General features: G+C 36.7%; 1 protein-coding gene across 7 annotated transcripts in view; it reads left to right on the plus strand.

Annotated features, from left to right (window-relative positions):
* Window positions 1-9,629, plus strand: part of LOC309538377 (serine/threonine-protein kinase Sgk3) — a 54,220-nt gene extending 44,591 nt beyond the window's left edge. For 6 of the 7 annotated variants that reach the window (XM_082233892.1, XM_082233893.1, XM_082233894.1 and 3 more), the window contains 12 exons: window positions 799-886; window positions 1,509-1,558; window positions 2,041-2,098; window positions 2,633-2,716; window positions 2,800-2,931; window positions 3,425-3,537; window positions 3,783-3,819; window positions 3,921-4,007; window positions 5,118-5,213; window positions 6,258-6,413; window positions 8,005-8,094; window positions 8,597-9,629. In XM_082233892.1, the coding sequence (XP_082090018.1) occupies window positions 799-886; window positions 1,509-1,558; window positions 2,041-2,098; window positions 2,633-2,716; window positions 2,800-2,931; window positions 3,425-3,537; window positions 3,783-3,819; window positions 3,921-4,007; window positions 5,118-5,213; window positions 6,258-6,413; window positions 8,005-8,094; window positions 8,597-8,767 (1,162 nt within the window). In that variant the 3' untranslated portion in view covers window positions 8,768-9,629. The remainder of the gene's footprint in view (window positions 1-798; window positions 887-1,508; window positions 1,559-2,040; window positions 2,099-2,632; window positions 2,717-2,799; window positions 2,932-3,424; window positions 3,538-3,782; window positions 3,820-3,920; window positions 4,008-5,117; window positions 5,214-6,257; window positions 6,414-8,004; window positions 8,095-8,596) is intronic. The other variant, XM_082233896.1, reaches the window with a different exon arrangement.
* The last annotated feature ends 347 nt before the right edge of the window (window positions 9,630-9,976 follow it).

Below are 9,976 nucleotides of genomic sequence, written 5' to 3' on the forward strand. Positions count from 1 at the left end.
GTGTGGTGTAGTGGTTAAGAGCGGTAGTCTCGTAATCTGGAGAACCGGATTCGCGTCTCCGCTCCTCCACCTGCAGCTGCTGGGTGACCTTGGGCCAGTCACACTTCTCTGAAGTCTCAGCCCCACTCACCTCACAGAGTGTTTGTTGTGGGGGAGGAAGGGAAAGGAGAATGTTAGCTGCTTTGAGACTCCTTAAAGGGAGTGAAAGGCGGGATATCAAATCCAAACTCCTCCTCTTCCTCTTCTTCTTCTTCTTCTTCTTTCTTTTTTTTAAGAAGGCTTTTAGCAGAGTTCATTGACCGTGGCACTAGCTTTTGCTGCTGGAGTTTCTGTTGCTTTGCATTTGGTTGTGTGCAATTTTCTCTGTGCTAGTTTAAGTTTAGTTTTAATTAAATTAGCAAATTAGAAACAGAAAATGACAGTAATGCTGAAGGTGTTAGAAAGGAAATGGCTTATTCCAGGTGGTGTTCACAAGTTATCCAATTAGTATACACTCTAGAAGTGGAAGTGGAAATTTGGTTCTAATTAACAAACTCTGAAATTGTAACATGGAAATTGAATAAAAACAGGGAATAATGCAGTTAGATTAACTCCCTGATTTGATTCAGTTTCCGTCTTACGTAGTCATTATAGTTTCTGCTCCTGTTTTATTTATGTTTATGTGCAGATAAAATAGAAATTTGGTAATGTTTCTTTCTGAAAGTAGTGAAATAGAGAAGCTTCCTCTGCTCACATTGAAAAAGTATAAATGTACTATTATTTATAATGGATGGATTTAATCTCCACCCCTTTTTTTAGCCCAGATGTCCAAGCATTTCTTCAGATGAACAATCCAAAGCACCATTATGATCCATCTGAAGATGAAGATGAAAGGAACAGTCAAAAGGTAATTAAAACTTCTGGGTTCCTTCCTAGAAAGTGTGGATTCTTGTTGTACAGTGTAATGGAAAGTAAAGCACTGCTTGTATCTCCTCATCCATAATTAGAATTGTAAGTCCACATGATATTTCATAAACGGTAATTCCACTATTTGAATCTTGGACTACTTTCTATTCTTCTGCCTATTTTATTGCCATGCATCCTGTGTTCCAGTAAAGATTATGACTATTATATTTATAATATTGGTTTGGATCCTTTGGTCTTCCAACAGCCAAGTTACAAGCACATCTAGGATGTTAAAATAGTAAACATAACAACAACAGATGCTGCTTGCTTATCATCAAAACTGCTCTGAGATTATCCTAGTTCTAAGGAAATACTCAAGGCCAACTCTCTCACTACTTACTTTAAAGCCTTGTATACATATTTTGTTCATCTATTATTCAGTGCTTGGTGTACAAAGTGCTGTCTGATCTTATAGAATCATTAGTCATAGTTAGGGTAGATCTATTGAGATTGATAGGTCTGCTCTTGAGAATGTAGGAATAAATGTTCTTTCTAGCAAATAAAAATAATTAAAACCTTGATGTGACTCTTATTATTCTTTTGTGTCCTCTTTCTTTCAACAGCCAAACTCTACCTCACAGAATATCAACCTGGGGCCATCTGGAAATCCTCAGTAGGTTTTTAGTTAAATATAAACCGAACGTTAGACTGAATTTATTAACCATGAAAAAATTCAAGCAGCTCCATGCATGTATTTGCCCTTTTGAGCAGCTTTAGAAGAAGTTCCTCCTCCCCAAATCAGTACCAATAGAATATTTCTTGTGAGCTTAGTGCAAACTAAAGGGGGAATGACAAAGTTCTGGGAATCAACAAATGTTGAGCAAAAACAAGCAAGCAAAACCAAATGTGGAGGACAGTGATGAATAAAAGCAGGAAATGCTATGTGGATTGGTTGTTGCTCAGAGAGGCTGCAAAGGAGTAGATGCCTGATGGCTAAATGGGAATTGTGGAAGAGAGTACAGATAATATAGAAGGGATGGTCACTTGGAAGAGAAATAATGATGGTTGGAATGTGTGCCATGTCTGTCATTGGACTGCTAAATAAAACCATCCTGACTACTTTAAGTAACCCTCTTTTTCCTCAATCCCTTCCAGTGCTAAACCAACAGATTTTGACTTCCTGAGAGTTATTGGGAAGGGCAGCTTTGGCAAGGTAGGCCTAATTTTAATTGTTTTATGTATTCTTCTGTCATACTTTTCCACCTGAGCTTCTTTTGTGGAGAAATCCGCTTTTGCTGATGGCATGAGGTGAGGGATTATAGCACACGTATTGCATACAGGGAGTTATATGTTCAATCCTTTACATCTCAAGGGGAAAAAGGAATAGCTGGCAGGTGATGAGAGAAACTTCTGTCTCAGGTCCTGGGCTGCTGCTGCCAGAAAGAGTAGCAATAGTGGTCTTCATTTTAGAATGAACTGATTTTAGAATGTATTTCAATTAATTGATTGTGATTTTATGTAAACTGTGTTATTTTTACTGTTGTTAGCCGCTCTCAGGCTTTGGCTAGGGAGAGCGGGATATAAATTATTATTATTATTATTACTACAGGGACAGATAGTCTTGATAAAGGCTGCACCCTCTGTGTATTTGTGAAAAGCTAAGAAGTTGAAATTTAGTGGTGTTCCTTTACTTTTAACACTTTAGTGCAAGAACAGACTTTCACACTATATGCAAATTCTTCTTCAGGTTCTTCTTGCAAAACGAAAACTGGATGGGAAGTTCTATGCCGTTAAAGTGCTGCAGAAAAAGATTATTCTCAACAGGAAAGAGGTGAAAGGAAATAGATATTTTATTTTTCCCTCCCAATTACCAAATTGTTCCTATTTACTTATTGACCTTTCACTTCCTTGCAGCAAAAACATATTATGGCTGAACGTAATGTGCTGTTGAAAAATGTGAAGCATCCATTTTTAGTTGGATTGCAATATTCATTCCAAACTACAGAGAAGCTTTACTTTGTTCTGGATTTTGTTAATGGAGGGGAGGTAGGTATATTTTTGGGTCTTTGTATTGTGGCAATGTGGTGCCCATTGAAATCGACAGAACCGCTAGTTTAGACTCACTTAGAAGCTGCAATAATGAACTGAGTCAACTTAATTCAAGATGGTTATATTGTTGCATCACTTAGATTCTGTAGCAAGTCTGCTGGAAATATGGTGTTGATTCTCAGCATATGGAACAACCAGCTTACGCCATCACAGTAGCAGTTTATATTAGCCCCACATCTAAACATAAATCTACCTCATTTACCAGCTGTGGCCCAAGTATGCTGGGTCTACAGATGTGACAAAATAAGGAAATGATTAAAGGAAGGATGTGAAGGATGTGAATGATTATGCACATAGAGAATCTGTTTTCACTGTTTTTATAGTTGTTCATAGGGAAATCGCCAGTTCTACTAATCTATCATTAAGAATGACACCATCTATTTTGTTTTTAATGCTGCATTCTTTTAACTTGCACTCTGCATATTTGCAGCTCTTCTTTCATCTGCAAAAAGAGCGTTCCTTTCCTGAACACAGAGCCAGGTTTTATGCTGCTGAAATAGCCAGTGCATTGGGTTACCTACACTCCATAAACATTGTATACAGGTAATAATTTATAATAATTAAAGGTAATAATTTACAACATTTAGTTGTAGTCTAAATGACCACAAAGCTGAATGCCAACATTTTGTATTATTGTATGTGCATTTGTTTCTCATGCTCACAAATCATGGTTTCCACAGAGGCCTGATTTCTTTTTAAAAGCTTATGTAAGAAAGTGTGTATTATTTGCTAAACGTGCTGCTTACAATCCTATTCTGAACTATCTTTCTTTTTGTGCGTGTGACCAGGGATTTGAAGCCAGAGAATATCCTTCTAGACTCACTGGTAGGCATTAAATATATTTTCCTGTTGCCCCAGGTTTTATTTTTAATATGATCACTAACAACCTGCATTATTTTACAGTAAAATGTTTGTTTTCAATGCAGGGGCATGTTGTTTTAACAGATTTTGGGCTTTGTAAAGAAGGAATTGCTACTTCAGAAACTACAGCAACATTTTGTGGTACACCAGAGGTATGTAAATTTCTTTGCATGACTTAAGAAAATATTTTGCAGTGCATTTTGCAAAACCTTGCTGTGGTGGGGAGGAAGTGTTTGAATCAGTGGGTCTGTACCAATGTAAGAGACAAGCTACATGCTACTCTGTGCTGGTGCTCTTTTTACTGAAAAGCAAACTCATAGGCTTTGTCACAAGGGCAAAATAATTTCAGCTGCTATGTTTTCTTAGTGGGGAAAATGTTAGTGCATATATGGGCCTTGTAGTGACAGACTTGGAAACAATATTTTAAGTATACATTGTAAGAAAATGAACACAGGCTAAACATTGGGGTGTGTGCTATTTTATTATTTATTTAATGCATTGTTACCCCCCTCTTCAGCCAAAAAGGCTTTCAGATCATTTTTTTTAAAAGGAGGGTCTCCTCCCTCAGGCTTACAACCTAAAAGATGCAACACAAAGGGAAGAAGGGGGGAAAGTACATTTGGACACCAGTTCTCAAAGTTACAGTTAACTATAATCAGGCCCATGCAGAGACTGGGGACAGCCAGGTACACATACCCTGTGCCTCAGGAGGCTAAGATGGCTGGCTGGTCCAGCCAGGCACTGTCTGCCTTTTTGTTTGTGTTTATAACTTTATTCTAACAAGACTCCCACCCTGGGCCTCAGACAATCTTCACAGACCTGACTACAGTGGTACCTCGGCTTAAGAACTTAATTCATTCTGGAGTTCCGTTCTTAACCTGAAACTGTTCTTACCCTGAGGTACCACTTTAGCTAATGGGGCCTCCCGCTGCCGCCACATCGCTGCTGTGCGATTTCTGTTCTCACCCTGAAGCAAAGTTCTTAACCCGAGGTACTATTTCTGGGTTAACCCGAGGTACAACTGTATAAGGATTCTTTAACAGTGGACCAAGCTTTCTAGAGAGCTTACAGAAGAGCAAAGGCAATGAGTGCACAGAAATGTGTTTCAGTGCTGCTATTAGTGATTTCTAATATTACTAGATTATAATCAAGACATTTTTGCGCTGCCTTTGTCAAAGTAACAATACTCTCTCATGCAATATTTCATTTGGCAAGAGGAGCTGTATCTCTGAGTTAGTCGTCAAACTTCTTTTCCTCTATAGTACCTGGCCCCAGAGGTGATCAGAAAGCAACCCTATGACAACACAGTAGACTGGTGGTGCCTTGGTGCTGTTTTGTATGAAATGCTATATGGTCTGGTAAGAATTTTCATGTTTTTCACGCATCATATTTAAAGCAGTACTTCCAGATGTCTCTGCAAAGCGGTTGTTGTGGGGAAACAGAGAAGAGTCTTTGTCTTCCTGTCCTATTGTGGGGTTCCGCTGTTGGAAATGGGATGTTGACTCAGAGGCACCAATGCTCTGATTTCACAGAACTGTTCCTATCATTCACAATATTAAGAACACATCTTACATTCCAGATTCATATTTATGAACAGGTTACTTGGTTTTGTTGGGCTTGACTGCCTAATAAAATTTGATAAATACTTAGCAGATCTTGTTGCATTGTCTAGTGCTGCTTTTGGTTTTATGTTGTTAATTTCCTGACTTTCTACTGTAAACAGATTATGTCACCCAGCACAGATGGAACAGACAACTGAAGTGGCAGTGATGCTATTCATTGCTAAATAGAATGGAATTAACTAGAAAAGGCTGTCAGTGTCAATGTCCAGGACATAAGCAACATGTTCTCATTTGCTCTTGTATTTCGCCTAGATACCAGAGTAAAATGTATCTATTACAGGCTTGTAATACTTATGCTGAAGAGTATGTTTTTTTCTGCATTTAGGAGAATGCTGGAGAGGGTTACTCTTCCTCTTCTTTCTTTATTATAAAATGCTTTACTGACCTTACAAAAGGCCACACAATTGCTTGCACTACAAGCAATTTTTGTATATAGTTGCTATTTATATTGTTCTGGTGTATAACAGTTTTCAGCAAAATTCTTAAATCAGCTATTAAGAAGGGCTGATAGTGCTTCATAAGCTACTTTATGAGTATCCAAGAGACAAGTGGTCCAAAGTGGTGGTCAAAAAAGCCCCTTTCTTGCCTTTATATGACATGAACTAGCTACACAGATTAAACAGGTGTTCTTGACTATTCTGCCTTGTGATCTCTGAAGTGAACTCTGTCCAATCTAGCATGAGTGAACATTCCAAATTATTCATTTATCGACATTTCTTGAATAAGCCTAGTGATTTTTAGTTTAGCATCCTAACTGTGTGTTTTCCTTGCCCTCTCCAGCCGCCCTTTTACTGCCGTGATGTTGCTGAGATGTATGAAAATATTCTCCACAAACCCCTACATTTAAGGCCAGGCATCAGTCTTACGGCTTGGTCTATTCTAGAAGAACTTTTGGAGAAGGAGAGACAAAACAGACTTGGAGCTAGAGAAGATTTTGTACGTAATGTATCTGAAGAAATCAATCAATCAATAGGCAATGTCAAGCTTAGAGTTATAACATCAATTTAGAATTCTAAATATTGACTTTCCTTTGAAAATTATCAGTTGCCAAGGCAATCCTAAAAGGTGTGGAAATTTATTGATAGGAACCATTTAAATAATCTGAGTCTGGCTACTGCAGTTGCTTTAAGTAAACAAAATGCATTTTCCAATTAGGACTATTTCTTCAGCTTGGCTAGCTCAGCATAAACTGAAAACATATGTAACACCCAAGTAGTTATGCTCCTGTAGGATATTTGCCTTGTGAAATATATTACTCTAGCATATTACAAAGGTTTATTTTGTTGGCAGCAAAAGACTGCTTTCTTTTTTAAAAAAAAATATTTATTGAATTTTATAACAATTAATGATACAAATCTTATTCATCATGTTATTTTACAATTATTCTCCCTCCCCTCCTCTGGACTTACCTCAACCCCCCCCCTGCTGAGTTATTTAGTTTTATTTATTGTATCCTGCTTTTCCTACACAAAAATAAAATCCCTTATCATTTCTCTAAAATATGTGTTACTCAAATGAAGTTTTGAAAGTTTATTCAAATCCTGCCAGTGAATCCAGTCCATTCTGTTGTTTCTGCAAATAAACTGTAAATAGTTCCCAGACTCTTTTGAAGTCCTTTTTGTCCTCTTGTAGTTTGTCTGTTAGCTTAGCCAATTCTGCATAGTTCATTAGCTTTACTTGCCATTCCTTTGATGGTATTTCTTCTGTCTTCCAATATTGTGCAATCAAGATTCTTGCTGCTGTTGCAGCATACATAAATTAGTTTTGCTCTTTGTTCTGAGTAAATAGCTTGGACTCCCCTCATATATTTTCTCCAAATTCCATCTCTTCTGGGACTTTTTTCATAAAGTCCCAAGAGATATTATCAAAGGCTTTCTGTGTGTCTATAAACATTAGGGCCACTTGTTTTTCATTTCTAACTTCCAGGTATTCTATTCTATTCAAAATATTTCTTATATTATCTTTCATTTGTCTACCTGGTAGAAATCCTGCTTGGTCTCTATGAATATATTCCTCTAAAGCCTTTTTTAATCTGTTTGCTAAGATGTACGCAAACAGTTTGTAATCATTGTTTAATAGAGAAATAGGTCTATAATTTTAAACTGACATCAAATCTGAATCTTGTTTTGGAATTAGTGTTATGTATGCTTCTTTCCATGTCTCTGGAACCTTCCCTATTTTTAGAATTTCATTCATCAGATCTTTTAGAGGGTTCACAAGCTGTTCACTCAGTTTCTTGTAATACTTAGGTGATAGCTCATCCAGTCCAGGCGATTTCCCAACTTTTGCTTGACTTAACTTATTGCATTTAAGACTTCTTGCCCTGTTATTTCTTCATTTAATACTGCTAACTTATCTGTTTTTATTTTTGGCAAATTACTCTTTTTAAGATATTCCTCTATCTTTGGTGTCTTTTCTGTTCCCTTTTTATATAAATCAGCAAAGTACTTGACAAAGGCAAAAGACTGCTTTCTGATCGGTATAAGACAAGTGTATATGTATCATGCAATTGTATCTTGTATTTCAGCTTGAAATTCAGAGGCATCCCTTCTTTGAATCTCTCAGCTGGACTGACCTCGAACAAAAAAAGATCCCACCGCCGTTTAATCCTAATGTGGTAGGTACAATAGTTCATACTTCAGTAAACTGGAATATAAGAACTCATTCAAGAAGTAATTACAGTTAGCTATAAAAAACAGCAGCAATAAAAAATATGCAAAAAGAAGTTTGAAAAAAAAAGTTTCAAGCAGAGCTTTAAAGTAATCATAATGATGAGATATACTAACACTAGCAAAGCAATCCTATCAGGGTGTAAAGATCTGTGGTGGAGCTACTGCTATTTCCTAAGCCCTGCCCACTTGTCCTGGCCAGGGCAGAAGGTATGGACAACTATTTTTATTTTTGGTTCCCTCCATTACTTCCACCCATAGAGAGGGAGGTCCACAATATCCTATGGACCCTGGGACACTCTCCCTGGTAAGATTGTACCATTGATTATTTTGCTGATAAATTGTTTTGTTGATAAATTAATAGACCTTCCAGTTTGAACTGAAATACGAAATACTAGAGGTAGAAATCATACCTTTTTCTTACAACAATTTGTATGTTTTATTTCCTAGTCTGGTCCAGATGACATCAGAAACTTTGACACAGCATTTACAGAAGAAATGGTACCCTGTTCAGTTTGCATTTCTTCTGACTATAATATTGTAAATGCCAGTGTGCTGGAAGCAGATGATGCATTCATTGGATTTTCTTATGCACCACCTTCTGAAGACTTATTTCACTAAGATTTCTGGATTCTAAGAAATACTTGCAAGTCATCTTTAGTTGGACTGGAACGTTTTGATTGTGAACGGATTCAAAAATATGTGCAACTAGTGCCTCATTTGAAATGTTGAACAAACTTTTTCTGCTGTAATATGAGGAACCTGGGCATTTTGGATTACTTCCTTACGACTGTTACACCTGCTGTACAAAAATACTTTTTGAACCAATACCTTTAGTTAGCTGTTCTTAACTTTGACTCTCTGTAAGAAAGGACACTGACTGTTTTCCCCCAAGTTTACATTGATAGTTCCAAATTGTCTGTCTTTCAAAGCAGCACAGTTTCTCATTTAAAGGCCTTTGTAAGCTATCTAGTGACTTTGTGCTTGAAATGTTACTATGCAAATATTTTTGTATAGCACTGTTTTTTAAAGAAGATAAGCATACTCTGCACAATTTGCTTGTTCTTTAAGCCAAGGTGATTTATTGGTATCACTTCTTCTTAACTCCAAGCAAGAATCTGTACAATATTTCCCATCTTAAGGCCAAACTCTGCCACCTTTAGTTATACTGGGCCCTGAATTGCAACCATTACCACTTTACTCAAGTAATTTGATACATTCCATTAGTAAAACCTAGAAATGTGCTCTCTAGGTTAAATAAAGGTGGAACAAATTAGCCTTAAGTATTTTTTTTTATATATAGCAATGCTTTTCATAATGACTATAACGTTTTTCCTCTTCTTGTAGAAGATAAATGGCTTTTTCCAAGGAAATATATAAGGAAAAAAATGACTGCATTTGTAGAAGGGAAATTTTGTTCTTGTGTTTAGAAAACTAATATATTTCGATTTGATTGTATTAAAATTCACTTTCATGAGATCTATACTTTGATTAGTTCATGCTTGGATTAAAAAAAAGCTAACACAGTCCATTTGTAAAAAGACTGACTGGCCACAATAGACACATTTTTTTACTTGCCCAACTCTCCTAAATCTAGTGTGGAATTTTGTGGCTGGGGAAAACAGAAACCTCAAAGGAATTAATTAAATATGGAATTTACAACTTGAAGAAAATAGTCCACATGTCTTGTTTCCACTGTGGCCATTATTTGGATTTTTATACTTCCATCTAAAGTCTTGAATCATGAAAAGAAGAGAGAGAGAGAGAGAGAGAGAGAGAGTGTGTAACAAACCCCCCCAAAAAACAGAACAAAATCTGGGCACTAAGAGA

The sequence above is a fragment of the Podarcis vaucheri genome, assembly GCF_965113315.1.
Source record: "Podarcis vaucheri genome assembly, chromosome: 8".
NCBI classification, from domain to species: domain Eukaryota; kingdom Metazoa; phylum Chordata; class Lepidosauria; order Squamata; family Lacertidae; genus Podarcis; species Podarcis vaucheri.